A 21,363-nucleotide genomic window follows, 5' to 3' on the forward strand; every position below is an offset into this window, starting at 1 on the left:
GGGAGCCTTTGTTTTGTTTTGTTTTTAGTCTTATCACAGTCTATCAAAATCTCCACTGGTAGTGCCGTATCGGGCTATCGGGCAGCGTTTGCCCGCTTGATAAAGTTTTAAAAATCGAATGTTTCGGTGCTCGAGTTCGAGCAGCGCTCCATCAGCATTAGGACCTGCACGGTCGGCGTCGATCGTTTCCGGCCACCGAGCGTCGCGGTCACCGACCCACCACCGGAAGGCCCACCACCGACGAATGGAAGGAACCGGGAACCGCCGCCAGGATGGCTCTGACCGGGGCACGGATCAAGCACGACGAGGGCCGTCATTTCGAGCGCCCGTATGTCCCGCTCTTCGCGCTCCTGCTCGATGCTGGTGATGATCGTCGTCGGGGACGACGGAAGCGACGGCAACCGTAGCCCACTGGTGCCGTGCGACTGTTTCTGGTGGTAATTGTTGCTGTGCGGAAGGAAGCAATGCCGGTGGTGCCGGTGATCCGTGGACGACCCTTCCGACCCACCGTCCGACGACGGCCGGTGTCGCCCGCGTCGGCTTCCGCCATCACCGGCAACCGTCCCACCGTTGTACATCTGCTATTTGAACTCGTACACCTTGGTGTTGGACGATAAGCGTTCCTACGGAGAGCAATGCAGGGAGCGTTAAGGTGGTGGCCAAAGGACATCCTTGTGGGGGGCTTTTATTACCCTTCGCTGCATCATCCGTTTGCTGCCGTTGTGTGTGAACTGTGCCATGCTGTTTCTGTCGAAGGGAAAAGTGAACGAAAGCGTTAAGACTCGAGCACGACTGGAAAATGAAGCTATCGGCTTAGATGCCATCTATCCGGATCCCGTCATCGGGTCGCACGGAATCGATCGAGATGCTACCATGAACCATGGTGCTGATTGATGTTTTCGCCGAAAAGTGCCACCTTTCATGGGCCGTACCTTGAAACACTCGAACCTCACTCTTTCGAGGGGCCTTTGGGATTAATTTTGCTGAAAGAATACTTTTTCTATTCGAATTTCACTACCATCAACTCAATTTACGATCTTTTTCGTTGTTTTTTTGGGGGCGGGAATAAAGGTTAAACTTTTTGGAGAAGGGAAACTCTCTGACGAACCGCTCATAATGAAGTTTGGGTAATTAATGAGATTTAGTGTTCCGTTTTTATGTTTTCATGAAGATAGAAGAAATAGGCCCACCGAAATTCTTTGAAGGGCTTGGCTGCTATCCATTTCCATGTCCGTCCAGACGGGGCGGCCAGTAAATCAAGAGGCTTAGGAGCAGGACGTTAAAAAGGATTAACTCTGTCCGCCAGGCGTGTCTGCATTCTCCGTACGGAGTGGAAGAGCAGAACCCCCGAACGCAGCATCATCCAATATGCATTGTTAGACGCCTGGAAACCCCCCCAAAGGTACACAGGTACAGTTCCCCGAATTCGTTTTTGTTTGAGGTAGTAATGTTCTCATTTCGTGGATTTTCCATTCACCGCAGACCGCCACCATTCCGCGGAAATCGTGCACAAATTGATCGCGCTCACTAAATCATTTTATGCCACGCAGCCACGTCCATCACGCACGCTCGGGGAAAATCATTCGATCCGCGGTTGGCACGGCGGGGGGGAATATAAATCGGCCCTGTCTTCGCCCCTGTTTTTTCTGTCTATCTCACCGGTCGGAGTTCGTCCAGTCATTAAAACATCATTAGCCGCCGGACAGGAAGAGAGAGTGTGGACACGGAGAGGTGTGGCAATAATTTTCCTTTCGTTTAACAATGAGATCCTTTCATGCTTCTGGGCCCAGTATCACTGTGACGTGAGTAGAATCACCTTATCGTTGTTCGAAATCATTATTTAAAATCATACAAACTTTTGATAACTGATTTTTTAATGTGAAAAGAATCTATTGAGAAAAAGTGAAATCAATTTACAAAAATCGTTGCGAAAGCGGAGACATCCACCGTTCATCGAAATTAGCCGAGACACTCACCTGGAATCGAGATTAGCCGAGACACTATCGTATTCGGGATGAGCGCCACACGGTAGGGTGTAGCAGAAGCGCGCGAGCTGTGAACAATTTTCCGCGTTACTCGGATCTGCTCGACTTTTCCTTTTTCCACTCGACTCACCTGTTGCTTGAATTGGGCCGTCGTCAGTGTGTAGAGCACGGGATTGAGGGCGGAATTGACCGGAAGCACCAGCACCGCCAGCCAGGCGTACAGTGATGGCGAAATTTCGTAACCTGTGCGACGAAAGAGGACACAGAACCGGGATTGAGAGTGATTTGTCTGTAAAAATCGATTGAAAATGTAAATCAAGTTTCATTGGATAATTTTCTCGCCGTGCCCATCGCGGGTTGATAAATGGTCGTCCCCGGTTTGCGTCATGCGTCCCGAAGCGGAAAACTTATACCCCTTTCTGCCATCGTCGGCGTCGTGCTGCGCGAGGGGACCATCAAGCGTCACTCAAGCCTATTGGTGTATGGCACCGGCGAGGGCGAGGCGAGGGCGAGGCCGTCCCGTCGGGTGACATATTATTAATCAAAAAATAATCCTTCACGCGAACATAAATTCGGTACAAATTCGAAGCTCCGCCGGCCGCGCTTTCATTATGTGGCACGATAGAAAAGCGAGCAGGTTGCATCTTGCCGCGAAATGTATCATCTAAGCGTGATGAAGGTTGTGGTTCTGGTTGGCCACTTCTGGGAGTGATGTTTGTTCCATTAATCATTCCGCCATTTTTTCACCGCCTGCGCACCATTTAAAGCGAGAGGCATCAATACGCGAGTGAGACCAGCACACGGAGCAGAGCGGACCGGTGTCCGTGTTTGTTTATCTAAAAGCTCAGCACCAAATTACGCAGGCCATCGGCGACAATACCCATTATTACTTCCCGGGCGAACATTAAATATTCGAGGTCTCCGGATGGAACAACAAAATCATAAACGCGAACCCGTAAAGCCCGGTGTTTGTTGTCCGGTCCTCGAAAACGAAAGCGAATGCAGACCGCGAGCGGATGTCGAACGAAGCGAACGGGATGGGAAAATCGAAAAGGAGCGAAAGAGGAGTCCTCGGAATACCGGTGGGCCCACCGGATAGCGTCCACTTTGGCCAGCCGCCAAAATATGTCACCGAAAAACGTGACATATCATGTTTTGCGCGAAACGAGATGCCAAAAACGAGACCAGCGATAAGCGGCTGCCCCCTTCGGAAGCAACCGGGACTCGCGTGACGTCAAAACAGTCAACTACTCGCCATCGACATCGCCGCGAAACTACAACTAGTTCCGGTCGACTTGTTCCTGCTCGCTTCCTGTTTCAGCGGCCCCGGCAGTGTAACGCGATCAATGGACGACCAGGCGCCTCCATCGGTCGGGCGGCGAACGCAAACTGTCGTGTAAAAATAGGCAATGGGGAGCCGGCAAAGTCGCGTCTCTCGACCCGCGGTAGCTACACGTTAATGGGAGTAATGCCATTTTATTTATGGTTCAGTTCGTCCCGCTGCCTATCGCGAGCCAGCGAGCGACCGAGGTTCGGCACGGTTCAGGTTCATGTTCAGCATCGCTGCAACCGAATAAGGCACCGGATCGGTGGACCAGCAGTCTCCGGAGTAGAGGAGAGAATATTTCGGGTTGATAATAATACAGATTGCTCAGCCCAGTGTTTCGCGAGAAGAAATATGAGCCGCGCAACGCCGACGGAACCGATTGTCTGGTAAGCATGACAAACTGCTCCGAGACCATTCGAAGACCAAATTTATGCCACTTTCGTAGTAATTTCCCAAATTTGATCAATTGGTCTTCAAACTGAATGGTACTTTCCACTTGAATGTGATAGTGTAAAACGCCGGCAATAGGGAGAAACTATTTGTTCCCCTCAAATCAGTACTGGGGTCGAGAACTAAGACCGCTGCTTCAGCATAATGCCCGATGGTTTTATGGTTTCGAATGGGTTGCCAACCGGAAACAGCGAAGAACTAGCATGATTCGAAGCCATCAGTAAATAATAGGGAACCTCGCCAACTCGCTAATGTTTGCAAGATCTAGCCAGAGTTCCGAAAGCCCTCAGGCATTCTGCCTTTTCCCTGAGCAATTTGGGCTGTACTTTGTGTCGTTTTGAGTTAGTTTTCGGACGTTTAGTTCCAAGAGAGAGCGAGAGAGAGAGCGTTCTTACCAGAACCGCTTCAAATCACTCGATCGCTGTAATATTCATTAGTGCCATTCCAAGTCAAACCACATCCGCGGCCCATTTAAATGCAATCTGCTTGCACAATTGGGTGCCTGGAGCAGGGACTGCAGGAGTCGCCCCGCCTGTAACCACAACCATCGCTCGTTGTTGTGCGATTGAATTGGTTTTCCGCTAAGAGTCCGCCTCCGTGTTACGCGACGGCATTACGTTTGCCGGTCGTGGTTCGGCGAATTTCCGGCTCAATTGCAACGGAACCAATTAAATGTCACTTCGTCAGCATCCCTTAAAAGGTGTCTTCCGCCCGATGAAACACCCCGCTTCGTGCTCCGCATCGAATCGGGTGGTTTTCGATTGTATCGATTAGTTTTTGGCCAACGCTGTTCGGCCGAAGGATGTGGGCCTGCAGTGACAAGAATCAATTATACAACAACGTATTGAAAGGATCTTAACAATTTCCTTTACTTTTGGCGCATTCATATTAAATGGTTCTCGTAATATAAAAGCTTTTTAAGAATATCTCTGATGACAAAAACGGAATGGTAATAGATAACGCGTGTGGTTCAACCATAACCCCCACTTAAATGAATTAAATAAATTTGGAAACAAAAAGCTAGTGACATCGCGAAGACACTACAAGCAAAACATGGATTCCGCCATCGAAGCCGGATGGTTGATATTTTCCCGGCGAAAGTAATTAAACTTCGGCGCGCCACAAACTGCGATGCAAAAATTCACGCAACGAAGCGACACGGACATAGCAAAAATTGTGTCCAATTTTCACCACCAAACGCCGGTAACGGAAATGGACAAGCTGGCCCTTCGGGGCGGCGCGCTTCTAAGCGTAACTTTCGTTTCGCGCGGAGCTAGATTAAATTGTCCGCCAGTCGCGAAAAATGGACGTCGTGGACAAGACGCGGCAATAGCAAAACCCCGAGGAAGTATGTCCGCGAAATCCCAATCCACCGCATCACACGACAAAATGAATTAAATCTGTCTGCGCCGTGGCGAGATGGTGGATGTGTTTCAAACGGAGCCCTCGGAAGCGGCTTAGACGAAAGATGGCCATTTTTGTCGAATCGCACATTCTAGGCTATTTGCTTTTTTGGATGCAAACTTATTTTTCGTTTCTTTCCAATTTTGTTGGACACCAATTTTCCCGCTTTTTTCCCCCACGGAGCGCGTTGCGAGAGGGATAGAAATGAGTTTTCCATTGCCGAAATTCGAGCCGACAGGTTGGCGGAGCGACAGTTCCGGGTCCACGGAGTAATTTACCCACACGCGCCGGCTTTGGCAGCTGATACCCGGCTGAGCTGCGCTAATTGGCTTTTGGCCGAAGCTTTCGTTTCACGCCCACAGCATTCGAAGAAACAGGAGTCTGTTGAAAAGAATTTCATCAATTACTTAAAGAATTGGGATCGGCCTCACTGAGGGATACAAATTCCGAATTTAATTCGGCGACACACTTTGAGTAAACTTCCCCGTAAGTAATGCGTAACATTCATCACACGTAGTGGACAGTCCGAGGCTTTTATTTTGATTTTCGATAAAATGGCGAAACCTTACAGTATTTAATAGGCATGGACAGAATGGACAGATGGACTGAGCTACTTTCACCCAATAAGAAGCTTAAAAAGTTGTTCGATACCACTTCGATCGAACGTCGGGCACCGGGAGCCTCCATCCGGTGTGATCCATCCTTCAAACAAGCCACCAAAACACAACGGGACTTATTTCCCGACCCGCTTTGTTACAGAACTCGAGCGGTTCGCCCACAAAATCAGATTTCCGGGGCGGAAACGCAAGAGCATCGAGTTGGCCAAAATAATCCTATTATCGATTGGCCCATCCGGGGATGCATCACATGCCGCCGAGCACGACCGCGACCCAACTTTGCGTAGAATGTTGATAACAAATCACTGACCCCCAGTGATGAGTTCCGTGAATAGGTAATCAGCCTTAATACAGGCACAACTCACGCCCCACAATCGACGATCAAACAACACACAGCGACACCGTAAGCCCCCGCGAAGTTTACTGGTGTTGTCGATCCGAACAAACGAGTCCGGAATTTGGCTACTTTTGACTTACCTGCCAGGGCTACCAGCTTCACTACAATCACCGGCATCCAGCAAACACAGTCGGTCGCAACGATGATGGCGAATCTGTGGCGGTAACGGTGAACGGACGGACATCGTTAGATATTCCGGCAGGCTGACCTGCAGGTCTGACGCTTACCTCCTGGCGACGACCTTCTCCCGGCAGTTGAGCGTGTTCCGCGTTTCGTTCCGCGAAACGCGGATCGCCTGCAGCATCCGCAGGTAGGAGATGCCGATGAACAGCAGCGAGAACGTGTTGACCAGGATGAACAACCCGGCCGAGTACTCCCAACCCATGGCGTACGGATCGTGTATGTGGATCGACAGGCACACGCCGTTGCTGCCGTAAAAGTGGGCCCCGAAGTACTCGGTGGCGGACAGGGGTGCGACCGCGGCCCCCGTCGCTACGCCCCACAGCAGCACTAGCCGCAGGATGACCCGTGTTTTGCTGCTCGGCCGTTGGTAGAGTGGCCTCGTGACGGACACCAGCCGATCCCAGGTGACCAGCGTCAGCAGCAGCGTCGACGACTGGCAACTGAGAGTGTTCAGGAACCCGCTGACGGCGCAGATGGTCCCATTACGCCACTCCTCCTCGTGCGTCAGGTATTCGCCTCTGCCGAAAGAAAATGGGGCCAATTAATAAATTTCGAAAATTCGAGTATTCCAAACTAATCGATTATCTCTATCTTTCAGCGCTACCTGAAGATGATGTCAGCGGTTGCTATGATCGCCAGGTACACTCCCATCAGCAGATCGCTGGCCGCTAGGTGGCGCAAGTAGAGCGAGTGTTCCGCGTGCGCTTGGCTGCTCCGCGACCCAACCACATAGCGCCCGAACAGGACGAGCATGTTGCCGATGATGCCGACGGCCGCCATGATCCAGACGCTGGCGTTTGCGCGCGGGTGCAAGGATGACACAAATGTGATTCCTTATTAAAAGCTACAATAATTCGACATAAATTAAAGTGAGGCGCTCGTGAATGGACGACACGGAAAAAGGGGCACGAGCGGTAGCGAGGCCTACGGGCCTAGAACTTCAAGCGGCTCAACATCTTCCGGAGTACCGGAACCCCGAAAGAAGACGGCCTTTTTGAGCGTTGCGATGACGAAGTGTCTCCACAGGGTGGTAGATAATTAAAATTTTAATTAAACCACTCCTGGCACGGAGCCACCACGGAGATGGCCCCGGTTTGGTTGGTAGACCACAGAGGCGGAGAACTCTTTTTCCTAACCGTAACCAGGGCCCGCGTTTGGGCAACCACTAGTTTGGGCCGTCACTAGGAGGCGCCTCCTTGGAAATGGCGTAAAATTTTCCGAACAACACGCACGCACGTAATCGAAATCGTTGCCAAATGAATCGGAACCCGGGCAGAACCCCTTTTGTCGGGGCAAACATACTATACTTAGGAGATTAAGGCAGTGGCTTTGGTATCGAACCTCGCTCGCAGGACCGGATTGTCGAGCAGATGCCGGTTGCTGCTGATGCCGTCGCCCTTCGGTTCACAGACACGCACGTGTAGGGCCGCCTTGCAGTGATGGAATTCGGTGAAATGTCTGCGAAAATCGAATGAAAGATGAGTCCACCCGGTTCTACCGGTGTTAGCCCAGTGCTCCCCCTGGTTACGTACATGTAGTGCAGGTTCGTAAGATTATCCAGCACCCGCCGGTCGATACGATCGAATTTGTTTCCTTGTAGGTTGCTGTTGGTGAGAAGCGAAAAGTGAGCCTCCTGATTCCTTCCTTCCTTCCTTCCGACGCAACAAAAACCGATACTTACAGTGTTGCCAGCTTGCCGCAGCCGCAGAAAGCATCCAGCTCGAAGTGTGTAATTTTATTGCTATTTAAAAATCTGCCCAACACATGAAAAGACACACACACGCAAGAGAAAACAATTTTGAGCATAGAAAGGAAGTGAAAGCCTCCCTCGGAGATTACTTACAATCCTACTAAATTCGTTAGGTTGCCGAACGTGTCGTTACGGATCACGGCAAGTTGATTCTCCGATAGGTAGCTACGGCAGAGAGAAAGAGAAAGCGCCCGTCAGGATTAGGAGTATCGACGACAAGGACGACGATGACGAGGACGTCACGCAGTGCAGGATAAACGGAACCGACACAATTAATTTAGTCGACTCTAATGTACGGCGTGTGCTTAAGACCGTGGTGCGGTTTGCTGGAGCAGCCACACGGCAGCTTACACCGATACTCACAGGTGCTCGAGCGATGGCAGGTTTAAGGCGCTCACTTCGACGGCGTCAATTTGATTCTTCGCCAGCGACAGCGTCTGCAGCGTCACCAGCTGCGGTATCATGCCCTGGTCCAGCTTACGGAGCCGATTGTTGTTCAGATACCTGCAAACGAGCAAGCAAGAGCAAGGGCATAAGCGGAGCCCTCAAGGAAGGCTGCCTATTAAGTTCGTTAAACCTACAGAATCCTCAGGTTCGTCAGCGGCACCAGCACGTCCTCGCTCAGCGAGTCAATCAGGTTGTCTTTTAAATCTCTGCGAAAATAATTCAGCAATGGAAAGAAAGGTGCACCGTTTAGCGCAAATAAAGGCTGAAACGGGAAGCGGAATCGCATCTATCATCTTACAGTTCCTCCAGAAAGTCCAGGTTCACAAAGTTGCGCGCACTCAATCGGTTGATCCGGTTGCCGCTGAGCACACTGTATAGAGGAGATGAAAAACGATCGATCATATTAGCACGCCCGTCGCCCATTCCGGGTTATTCATTCGGCCTTCCGGTCGACTTACAGTATCCGCAGCACCGTGCCGGACGGGAAGAACACTTCCGGCAGTGTCGTCAGCCCGTTCTGGTCCAGATGGCTGCGAAAGACGAGGACGAGACAAATCGTTACCATGCCATTCGGCCCCGTTAACTCTAAAGCCTTTGCACCGCACCAGTGTGGAGTGTGGAAATAAAACTGGCCACAGATAAATGGGGCTTTTAGTGGCCGAAATGAGTTAAGCTTTGTACGCGAACCGGACAAATGCACCGTGGTTCGCCTGGTTTGGCGAGTAAAACGCAATGCTGCAATAACTCCTCCTCGGAACGATCTAAATTTCTCATAGCGCGCGAGTAGAAAACAAACGAACGGAAGTACCGGACACAACCTGACGCACCTGCCGAACCCGGATACAATCGAGTACGATCCGGGGAAGCGTTGGCCTGCTGTTGCTGCTAGTGAAAGTCACCGCACGAAGAAATATTGCCAAAATCCCACCTTCGCTCCAGGGCGCTCGCCGTTGGGTCATAAAGTAGTACAATTTATGAACCACCTCCTATTGCCTATGCGCAATGGTTTTTATTGTGCTGTTCGATACCGCTCCGTTTGCCACGCCACCGGAAAACAAACGGTCTACCAGGCGCACTGGCAGCCTGGAGTGCCCGTTAGTCCAGATAGTTGGCTAATCAGCCCGTTATCCCGGGATCGCTACCAAGGGCCATCGATTGAGGCAAAAAATAATGATGGAAACTTCCTCCAGGCATTCCGGATGTTTTGGTTTACTTTTGTAGCTCTTTACTATTCGTAATTGTTTTAGCCGGGAGGGTATAACATTAGTGTTTGAATTTTTAATGCATATGGTAGGAATCATAAACCAAATCCCACAGCAAAGGCAATACAATGGAAAACAATATGGCTGCCAAATATCAATTATCTCCCAGTCCAACGGTCAGGTCAGTTCACGGTCTCTTGCCCTCTAGCCATCGCCGGACACTTGAGTAAGCTTTGAGAGTAAGTCCGAACAACGAGCGAGCGATCCATACTTACAGGGCGTCAATGCTGTTAGCTTGTCTGGCCGGTTCTATCCGCTCGATTGAACAGTGCCTCAGGACTCTAATCCATCCGCCAACGGTCCGCGGAAATGCGTCATCGAAACATAGACCGATAGAGAGAGAGAGAGAAAAAGACAGATGAAAAAAGCCCAACAATGGAAGCAACTGAAGAATAATTCAACGACCGTCGAACGAAATCAAGTGAGCCGGAACCGGAACGAACGGGAAACTCTGATGCTACCGTCTCACCGCCGTCGGGACTTTAATTAAGATCTGCTCGGTGTCGGCGACGACCGACCGACAGACAACAGCAAAACACATTTCTGTGCCGGTTTTCTGTTTGCTTCTCTAGCTCTGTCGAACGTGTCGTTAATCGGGTGTGGTCACGCCGCTGCCCGAAGGGGCTCGCCGTGCGCAAACAGACAGTAATTGTACGTGATGTAATTTTTAACATAATTGCCGGCCGGCCAAGCGACAGGATCGGTCGGTCGCGAACGGTTGCATTCTCCGAAGGATCCGGAATCCGGATCGGAATGGATGAAATTGATTTTCAGATCATCCAGTGCATCCAGCTGCTTCGGAGGATTGAAGGATGAAATTCTATTCCGAATGTTCCTTCCCTTTGCCACCACGCATCTGTCAGTAACGTCGATCCAACAATGGAGTCGTCAAGCGAGGCGAACAATATTTCTGTTAGCCGCGGGATGTCGACGGGACACGTTGACACATAGCAATCACAGTAAGCGGTGGTAGGACCGGTTTCGATTCAATCGAAAAAAGTAAAGCATAATAGAGCAAAAGTTTCCCAGGCACACAGTAGGCCGAATCCACAACACGAATTCACTTACAGCGTGCTGAGCTTCAGGAAGCGCTGGAACACGTTCATGTTCAGCTCGGAGAACAGATTTCCCGTCAGGTCGCTGAAACGAAAGATCGAACAAAAGGTGAAACGAATGGTTTTGTGGGGTGAAACTTTTCCGACTGAACGCGCGCCACCATTTGCACCTGAGCAAAGCCCATCAGCCACAACCTCATCTGGCTCCTCGTATCTTTCATCTTCTATCCTCGATTTGATACTTTTTGAGGTGCCGAAAAGTTGATTAGCCGATGGTGGGCGGCTGAGCAGAGCAGAGTTTACTTACAGCAGAGTGACATTGTCTGGCGCTAGGGACGGGGGCAGCGCCGTAAGGCCCTTGTTATCACACAGCACATCCGTTCCGCGACATTTGCAAGTATTGTTGGCATCGTTCCAGGCTGTCGGGGTGAAATGGCGTGAAAAGTAAGTGATCCGTGCCATCCGGTGAACGGCCAAACTCCACCTCTCCCCGGTCTTACCACAGTCCGTGTACGGCAGCTGATCGTTGATGGCGGCCGGCCGTTTGCGGAAATAATGGTCATAATAATTCCTGCCCACGTCGTCCTCTACCGAGCGGGGGAAGCCACCGTAAACAGGACATGAATCAGTGCTCATTTTTTTGTAAATCAAATTTCCTTTTTCTTGTATTTTTTACAGAAAAAGCGGACGAAAAACACTCACCACATTCGAGCTCGTCGGATCCATCGTCACAGTCCGGAAAGCCGTTGCAGTTTTTGCTCTGCTCGATACACTGCAGCGTGCTGTTGCACCGGAAGTATCCATCCTCGCAGCGAAAGAACCCGACATCGGCGTTCGATGACGGTGGTGGCGGTGGCTGGGACGGTGGAACGGCAGCTGCCTCCACGTTGGCTGTCTTACGTTGCGTCGTGACAGGTTGCTCCAAAATTCCTCCGTACTCCGCCTCCGGTAGAACCAGATCGCGGTGCTCCAGCCCGCGTGCTGAAGAGAAGAAAGATGATCGCAAGAAATTGAATCACCAATGGTAGGGGAGCACCTTTGGGCGAATGTTTGTTTATGTATTTACATTCGTATGAAAGTCAGCATTGGCTGCTGGAGACGCGCACGATGGGTGCTGGGTGAAGGCAACAACTGCCGGCAACAGCGCTTCGGAGGAACACACAACCGCAATCCAGCCGGCAATGCCATTTCAACTGTCATTTCGATTTGGATTGTGCGAGTTCTGAGCCCGGACCAACGAATCGTGGCTTGTAATGAAGTCTTTCGGGGCACCCCAATGCATTGTGGTGGTTATTTCCGCTTCATTATCTCGTTACTGTTCCAGCTACCACTTTCCAGCGCCATTATTTATTTGCAGCTCCCCGATGTTGCGCCGGCAAGCGGTTTTGTTTTGAAAACCACAATATCGATAACGATATCGAAGTAATAGTCCGGCGAAAAGTCGAATCCCCTTGATGCGCTTGTCTAATCCGCAGAATGATATTCCCGCAGTTTTCCACCAAAAACCGCCCTATTGTGCTCGCTCCGAATCATCGTTTATTTTTACGCCACAAAACAAACACCTATTTCTTCGTTCCGATGGCTTCCATGCCGGCGGAAGTGGCCAGTTGGAAAAACGTTCTCTCCAGGCTGTGTGACAGGAAACATATTTTGGTGATTCACTATCGTGGTACGCAGCAACAATGGTATGACAAAGTATGTATGATCCTTCGAATATTGGGTTTCTTTTCACGGTCCCACGTAACTCAAGTTCATTGCTAAACAACAAACCCACAAAAGGCATTAGGGAAACAAAGTTTATTAGCCTTTGGTTTTTGGCAGTTCGAAAAATAATATGATATGTCCTTTTCTGGAATTAAACCTCAGCAGACTAACGGATGAGGACAAGATCTGTGGATGTCTCCCAAAACCGACGACGCCATTTTGTCAAAAAAGATTGATAATTCAAACCCAGACCCATCAGACCCAGGAACGCAATCGGCTTAGAAAAGAAGTCGTTACGATAAAAGATCGCAAATAATGATATGAATGATTTTTATTGCAAAATAAGGCTAAAACCACAGCATTTCAACGGGAAGTCATGTCAAGCAGAAGTAGCCCCCCGGGAACGCAGACGGATTAGGAGGGGTAAAGCACCTCCTTGTGGTACAGTTTATGTCTCACTCGCTCTTACAGTGCTCTTACAACATTCGTCGTCATCATCCATGTGTAGCGGAAATTACAAGGCGCTTCGGCGAAGTAAAAGATCGTATAAATCTACCCGAGACCGAGTCCAATTTTGCGAAATTCTATCATTTTGATTCCATTAGCCTTGTTACGTGTCTTAATATTTAATTAAATTACTGGACTAACCGAGCGGAACACAAACCTAGTGTTGTCTGAAGGCGAAAGTCGACATCTCTAATGATTCGTTCGCGTGTGAAAAGACAGACACTCGTGGAAATGAGCGGCTAGGCTAAATACTTTAATTAACTTCAGTGAATTAGGCTCTCGAAACGCGAAACGCGTTCGTTCTAGTGACCCATTTACCGAAGCGTTTAACCAAACACCATCAAGTTCCTTGGTTTCTTCTTACCGCCCTGAATGATACGGTAAGTGATCGTCCATCAAACGTCGTCCAATCTAATGACTGTTGAGACCGAAGCCACAGAGTGGCACTTTGCGTTTATCCTGTAATCCGTTTAAAAACGAACGCAACAAGGCCTTGGCAGCCGCCGGAAATGGGTCAATAATTTCTCGTTACGCTTACGGTTGGCAGGGCGAACTTTAACATCCCATTTTCCAGCTGTTGGCCGACAGCCGGGCCGAGTAGTTTAACGGTTGTTGCAAACTCCGTTGGGCATAGCCGCCCCCGGGAACAGAGAGAACATGAGATGAATATTATGAGGTTTTATGCAAACCTGCCTATTCCCTACGGTGAAGGGCATGATTTTAGTGCAAGGACACTTCTCATTTCCTCCACTTTGCTGCACTTAATCATTCCGGCGAATGATGTCCTTTAGCTCGTAACATTTCCTGAGCCCTGACCAGGTCGAGGCATGTCGTGCACCGTCCTCGATCGTATCGTCGTAGCAGCGGTCACTATTCGGTGCACGGTCACGGCTTCACAGTCTTGCCTTCGACCGCGCTATGGCCACCATCATTTTACTACCGGCGAACACAGAGCAGATGCCTGGACCCTTGGCCGCTTATCACCCAATTGCCAACGCCTTATCTGTAGCTCATCCATTTGCGGTTTAAAGTTTGAAACCCGCACACTTCGGTATCGCTTACGTTCCAGTGGCCAGCCAGCTGTAACAGGCCTACATAAGCTGGCACGAAACTCGACAAAACTAAAGCCTCGGTCAGACACCGTCCACTGGTATTTCATGTGCCAAAATCGAAAGAAGAAGAATTACTTTTCTTTTGTGCCACAGCTCAAAGAGCCGACCCAAAGAGGGAACAACTCAATGTGGAAGATACATCAGAATATCCGGCTTGTGGATTAGGCCCATCCGGGTAGCCTCGTCAGCGACAAAACTTTCGCACAAGTGGAAAACAACAGACGGAAGAGGCCAATGTTTGTCACAAATCTCAATGCACGATTCTAGACATCCCGCCAGAGACAGCGAAACTTATTCTTGGTGTGTCAGGCCGGGTTAACAGAGAGGCTTCCGTAAACACACCCAACATAGAATCAGCTGAGAACTTCCTCCTCTGGCTCTGGAAGGATATTCGGCTTCGAAAACCCAACCAAGTCCACTCGCACTATCATCTAATTTATGGTCGAACGCAATCGCAAGGACCTTATGCGTCGTTTAATTGCAACCGCCCTCAGGCCTCAGGCCACGCTGATAGCCCGACTGGACCGCCCCGACCGGTATTTTGGTCAAGCTTAATTACTCTCATAAAACGCCATCCGCCGGCTCATTGGCGGTGGCGGCACTTTTTGTATTCAATTTTGACAGCGGACACGGACAAGCTCGTTCGGGAGCCCCGTGGGGTGTCCGTAGACAAAGTTTCAGCAATTAAAAAAGAAGGTTCTTCAAATGATACATTATGTTGTGCGATAATTAAACAGTTAATCAAGGAAGGACAAGGTGGTTTTGGCAAAGGCACGGACTCTGTAAGTACCAACAACGTTTGACCATAAGTCACCAGAGGCAGGGAGTAGGAAATTAAGTGAACATTATTTAACGCTCGTTACAGTTGGTTACATGACCGTTACACACACCCACTAGACACACCAAAATGGTGCTGGAGCCTCCAAAGCTGTAAGCATCTGGGTTCATGCGCCACTCTATCCGATAATTCTACGATACGTTTCGCTAATCCATAACCATCGGGGCCAGGCTTCGCACCTAATACTGAAATGATTTATGAACCAACCACCATAGTTTACATTAAGTAACAATAATGCGCTATGCTCTCTGCTCCTTCTTCGTTGAGCTTGGCCAACGGTGGAGCTAATCTTGGCGCACTTCGCTTCCCGTGGACGATGCATACGTAGCGGTGCAAAAAAGTCATAAATATGTAAACTACCCGAGCGCGCCAAAGGAAAGGGCCGCGATACCCAAACGGAGCGATGTGGAATGTAATTGAAATGTAAAGGCTGAGATCCGACACGCTTTGCCGACGTGCCGACGGCTTCGTGGAAGTCAGTTTACGACGACGAGAAAACATTGGCGCTAACAGACATAAATGTCGTTGCCCGACTAAGAGGAAGGATTAGGATCTTCATCTGCCAGAAAGGACCAGACCGTCCGACGCGCGAACCCTCGGCACGTCGTCTCCGTGGGCGATTCGATTCCAACTCCGCTTCATCTCTCACACCGCAGCCTGCGTGACTTTCGTGCCTGTTGGAGGTGGTCTTCGGTTGCAGTGCCTTTGGTGAGACAATCTGCATTTTAGTGACCGTGGTCAAGGACGGTGTCAGGGTTGATACAATTGAACCGACGGCGGTGGCTAGGCTCTCAACTCCTGGCCCAGTCACAGGACCACGTTTCTCGCAGTGCTACGCGTGTTTCAGATTACATGGCGTGAAACAGAAAAAAGGAACCCAGCGCTGGTGCGGCCTGTTGCCAGTTGTACCCTAATACTAACATTCCGGTAGTAAATGGCAACCGAATGGCCACGAAGCCCGGCGAATGAGCCGCCAACACACGTAGCGTAAGCAATCCAATGTGTGGCTAGTTTGTTCCTTTCTTCCTGTTTTGCTAAAATTACTGAACTGTAAATTACAGTGCCTTCGTCTGGTAGTTAATTAAATGCTGTGGCCACCGCCGGAAACTAGCAGCCTCATGGTACGGTGTTGGTTAATGCCGGCTCAGCAACCTGTTGGTCGGTCTGGACGAGACAAATGGCCAAATTGCTGCGATAAGATCAACTAATTTCTTTCATCCGTTCCACGGCGTGGCGACTGGGCTTGTGGACCCATTTCTCTCTGCCGGTCACCAATAATGGTAATAACTTCAGCGTGTCCGACCTCCCGCTCAGGATCCGCCTCCGCTTTTCGTTCGTTGGGGACACATTTTTCATTCCCCACATTACAACCACAAACTGGTGGCCATCATCGGGTGCGGATCGGTTCCAAATGAACCGTGATCGTTCGGTTCGATTACGCCAGTAAATATTTACATCGATTAAGGTACCATCGCGTGGAGCGCTTTCGATGTCCATTTTCTTAACCGATGTGCCGCCAGTTTCGGTGCAGACGTAGGGAAAATGATGAATTACCCCCAAAGTGTTGCGTTTTTTTCCGTACCCGGAAAACGGTGCAGTCGGCCCATGGCCAGGTGCGGACACCTTTCATCATTTCGGTTCGGTCCGGTTCGTCGGAATGCAAGGCTAGCCAATCGACTTCCAACAGTTATGCTGTGTTCGGAGCTGGCTTCGGAAGCCAGTTCCCTGCCAGGGAATTGTTTATCGCTTGTTGACGTTTGCAACGGAAAACTAATAATTCCAACCCGTTTCCACGGATTGCCAAGGTGCTATTTTGTTTGTTTTGTCTAGTTTCTTTTTTTTCCACATTTTTAAACCTTTTAGCCGAATGCAAACAAACACCACACTCTATTCTTTTCACCGCCACAATCTAACGTAGAACTGTCCTAGGGTTGCCGGGGCGTTTCATAGACCTAGCGGGAAAATTCTCAGATCGTTATTCGATATCCTAAACAAATAATTACCAGCGACGCGCAACAATCATTGCGTGGATAGTGAAACCACCCGAACCAGGGCTCGACAGGGCTAAATTAATGGAAAATGTCGGATCGTGGGTTGCAACATCAATCCGGTAAATCAGTCGGTAAACGGTGTGCTAATAATAACTTTTGGAGGAGATTGAGCAGAAAAAGGTCATCAAGTGGAGATAACTGGACAAATGTCATGCATGGCATGAATGGGAACGGCAATTTAATAGTGCTACGTAAATACCACATTCGAGGGATTGTTTTTCCAAGTGACCGGTTTAATGGAGGTCGCGTCACTTGCGATTGATAGATTTCCCTTTTATTGGATGTGACATGGGTTTTCGTTGGGCCATGATTGAGCTGTTCGTTTGGTCTGCAGCGAAAAAAAAGGAACACTAAATAGACCGTCAAAATGATGGTGAACGGGCGTGACGTTGGTTTATCCTGTACGCTTAGCCAAGTCATGGCCACGCTTTTTTCCACCGGTTGCAGGCACAGTTTTAACCCCCGCCCCACAGTCGTGCCGAGCCAAGGGTGCGAAACTGGACTCAAAACTCGCTCTCTCTCGTCGCGACCGTCGCCGGGCGGGACCAAAGTAGCTTGACGGTGGTTGATGGAACGCAAATTATGTTTGCTGCCCGCAAACATAGTCATGTTAATCAACCGGCCGATCGACCGGCGAGCCTTCACCCCGACGGCCGACGGATGATTGCGCGTGGCGCATTGAACATGGAATTCAAGGTCCCCGGCTACTTGCTGGCCCGTGGCCGGCATCTTATATTTCTTTCCATTCTTTTTCTTCGTTGAGTTTGCTTCTTTGTGACATTATTGATTATCAACAAACAAAGGTATCATTCGTTGTTTTAATGGAATACGCCGCGATGACGTGGCCCAGCGAACCCAGCAGAAGCCACCGGGCACACCGCAGCCGGTTCAGGGTTTTCGGTGAGGCTCGTCCAAATTGCATGCACCGCCCTCGAACTTGGCCGTGTGATCTCATCGGAGTGCCTCCCGTTGGTTGGCTTTGCCGCCTCACTTAGCCTCGTTTACGGTCTTACAAACAACTCCACGAAGCCACAACCGACCACAACTGGCAACGTGCATTGTTGAGGCTGCACATGACTTTGGGTTGCAGTTCTCCCCACCACAGTTTTCGGTTGGCAAAACAAAACTTTTCTATTGTTTTAACCAGCGTCAGTTCATACTCCATACTCCATACAAGAGCTCATACTCCATACACCGGGCCACGCAATTCCAGCGTTTGCGCTTCCGTGCCGCTCGTAAAATGACATTTGTTTATGACTATTCTTTGCCCGCCTTGTTTGTGGTCGCTCCGAGAAAGCTTGCGCGAAATTTGCTCTATTTCCTCCGAACGGAAATGCGCATTCCGGGGTCCTTGGCCGCAGCCGAACGCCTTTTTGGGCCACCGTTTGACGTCAACTTCACGCCACGCCGGCTTATCTTCAATCATCGCGCAGAAACTATCCTATCTTTTTTTCGTCCACTTTCCCGGTCCCGGTAATTCTGGCTAGCACCGCTTTCGCAGCATAAAGGCGTGACTTACCGTGGCGTACAACGAACGATGACACGAACAACAGCCCAACGATTAACTCCATCGTCGTCGCGGACGGTCTCTTCATCTTTCTGCGGGAGCTTGTGGAGTGAAAGCGAACCACTGACAGGACACCGGGCACGGGAGGGCCTTAAGAAAACACGAACGGAAGCTTCGGATTCAGGAGACCGGATCTCTTCGGGGGGTCAACACGTCTACGTTTCAATTCTTCCGAACCGACTGAAGCGGAAAATCGTTCACATCCCATCCAATGACACACTCGAGCAGCTTAATTACGTTGGTTACTTTGCGGGTGAGGATTAATTTTCTCCATTCGCGTGTATTCGCTCCGTTGACGATAGCGACGGCTGCCATTGCAAACACTCGAAGGATCTTCGCACCGTCAGCGGACCGTTAGTCATTGCCGGCTAATTGCACGATTATTTACAGCACCAGTTTCACCAGAACGTCACACGTTTGCGGTTACAGTTTCCGCACTCAAGTCGCGAGGCTTCGCGCACTCCTAGAACCGTACGTGGCGTACTTTCGGTGATTTAATCAAAGAAAGTGACGTTGATTGGGAGCATCGGTCGTAGAAGCTTTTCTGGAACGAGAAAACGCATAAACAAGGTTAAACGAGCTTGCCTTTCGGACACATAACTTATTTAGGCATCATTTACTTTAATGTCTTCATTAGAAGTAAACCATTGCGGATAACCGGCGCCCCGGTTAATGGTATTGCAAAAATAGTTCGTTTCGTTTGGAAAATGCAAAGTCCAAAACAGAAACAGTTGGCAAACTTCCATCAAAACATCAGGGGGCCATCGCGTTCACATTCCATTACGACGGTCTCGATTTCGATAAATATAAACCGAACGATTCCAATCAAAACACGCCGCAGTTACAGATAAGCCTGGCGGTCTGCACTACAAACGCTTGTATACTATACTTCGGTAGTATCGGCAAATGGCCGCTCGATGTCTTGGGCGAAAACTTCCGTCGATAGGATGTTTCTTCGGCACTATTAAGATGCCCGATTTGACGGGCGAACTGGTTCATATTGCTTCGGTTCGTCTACGGTTCAGCTGCTAGGAGCGTCCTTAGTCATTTTTTCCATTTCTGGAACCGGCGTGGTTCGCGCGTTCCATGGGTTTACTTTCCCAATTTTAACATTTGACCGCCACCGTCCGCTTTCGTCCCGCGTGACGGAATTGCTTCCTCGCACTGTTTACTCGCGTCCACGGCACTTGTTCTACAAACTACCGGCAAACTTCTTATCTAAACACTTGGCACGAATCGCGATGGCACGCTGACGAAGCGATGCGTGGCGCGTACACCCCGGTCCCGGTCAGAATAAATATTTATTATGCTCGTCTAGACTCTGGAAATCTTTTGAGCGATAATAAAAAGAAAAACTTACCCAAAAGATAAAGCCCGGCAACAAGCGATTCGTGGTAAAGGATCGGCGGGCCAAATGTGGGCTAAGTAATTGCTGGTGAATTAATCCCACGTGGAGCTCACATGTTAATCAATTATTATAACCTTATTTTCAAACAACCGGCCAGCCAGCATCGAATTTTCCCACCCAGTAGATCGGGCCACGGCTCGATTGCGTGCATTCGGGCTGCTCCAGTTGTGCAATGCAATGCCGCAATGGAACTGCCCCAACACGGCACCGGACAATAAATGTGCGCCGGTCATTGGGCGGGCAGTTTATTAAAATATACGACTGGAAAATTACGACAGGAAAATGGCAACCCTTTGCACGCTGACACACACGCGTCGCTGGCGCCCGTGTTGCCTGGACCAACGCGGAACTACGGGTTTCCGCCGCTTTGGCAGACGCTCAAATTTCGGAAACGAATAATAGCTTGTTTATGGATGGTCGCCATTGCGGCCTAGCTCCTCAACTTTGCTCGCCGAACGATGTGCAACGGATGTGTGTGAATGTGCGTGATGAAATCGGCCAACATCGGCGGCAGATGTTCGATCCGATCGAGCCCGAAACTTAACGGGCGATTATTGGCGATCAATTAATTTTGAACCCAGCCCTCCCTCATTAACCCCTCCCGTTTTGGGTGCCCAGTTTTCCACGGAGCGTTTTCCATCGCCACGTTACACATGTACAGACTACAGGGACCGAGTCCCAGTGCGGTTGCCAGCTTCCGTTGATCGTGCACATAAAATCTATTCGAACATCTTTCGTTGGCGGGAATCATCGGGAAAAAGGGAGGTGTTTATGAGGCGCGTTGCTCCCTGTTTCGATGCCATGTGTTCACTCACCCGTTCGCCGTCAGTGTCTCGTCGTAACTTAACAACTGACACTTTTCATAAATCATACCTTTTAAAACGGGGCTTTCTTCGAAAGCGAATGGAAAAGGAAGAGTTTTCATGACTCAGCATCCGTACGTTGGACGGCTTTACACCAATTCAATTCATACCGTTTCATTTTTATGTACCAGAAAAACGGCTTCTACGGAACGTCTCCCAACGCTGTAAACATAATTCGGTCCGACACCATCGGTAAAGTTTCGCAATGTGCGAAAATTCTCCTACAACATCACAGCAATTATCGAACGAGTTTGATCTCTTTCAATTTTCCCTCCCATTACCGGCCAAATCGTGCGGCGGCACGGACTAAGTTTTCCTTGTCGCTGGCAAAAGTTGCAATTATTACGCTCCCTCGCTCCCCCACTAAGGCAGCAAAATGCTTCGTCCCGTTGGGCTCCCGTTAGATTTGAAATATCTTTACATAACCACAAAACTT

The 21,363-nt window shown here is 49.7% G+C and overlaps 1 protein-coding gene across 1 annotated transcript; it reads right to left on the minus strand.

The window, feature by feature from the left end:
• Positions 1-581: 581 nt before the first annotated feature.
• On the minus strand, positions 582-18,684 carry LOC128269868 (relaxin receptor 2-like). The gene is made up of 21 exons (XM_053007272.1): positions 18,609-18,684; positions 11,580-11,858; positions 11,378-11,464; positions 11,185-11,296; positions 10,891-10,962; positions 10,038-10,103; positions 9,019-9,090; positions 8,859-8,930; positions 8,695-8,766; positions 8,477-8,617; positions 8,207-8,278; positions 8,045-8,116; positions 7,896-7,967; positions 7,705-7,821; positions 6,968-7,153; positions 6,408-6,881; positions 6,261-6,334; positions 2,116-2,228; positions 1,977-2,053; positions 693-747; positions 582-623 (listed from the first exon to the last, which is right to left on the minus strand). Exons 1-21 carry the CDS (start codon positions 18,682-18,684, stop codon positions 582-584), a joined length of 2,403 nt encoding a protein of 800 aa, XP_052863232.1.
• Positions 18,685-21,363: the final 2,679 nt, after the last annotated feature.

This window comes from Anopheles cruzii, chromosome 3 (genome assembly GCF_943734635.1).
Source record: "Anopheles cruzii chromosome 3, idAnoCruzAS_RS32_06, whole genome shotgun sequence".
Classification (NCBI taxonomy): Eukaryota; Metazoa; Arthropoda; class Insecta; order Diptera; family Culicidae; genus Anopheles; species Anopheles cruzii.

What these genes read in the sequence shown, in the direction of transcription:
- LOC128269868 (XM_053007272.1), bottom strand. Translation starts at nt 18,684, where the DNA reads ATGAAGAGACCGTCCGCGACGACGATGGAGTTAATCGTTGGGCTGTTG. An exon ending in GGCACGGTGCTGCGGATACT is followed by an intron (nt 8,931 to 9,018) that starts GTAAGTCGACCG and finishes TCCTCTATACAG; the next exon opens with TGTGCTCAGCGGCAACCGGA. An exon ending in GAAGCTGGTAGCCCTGGCAG is followed by an intron (nt 2,229 to 6,260) that starts GTAAGTCAAAAG and finishes TTCGTCGCACAG; the next exon opens with GTTACGAAATTTCGCCATCA.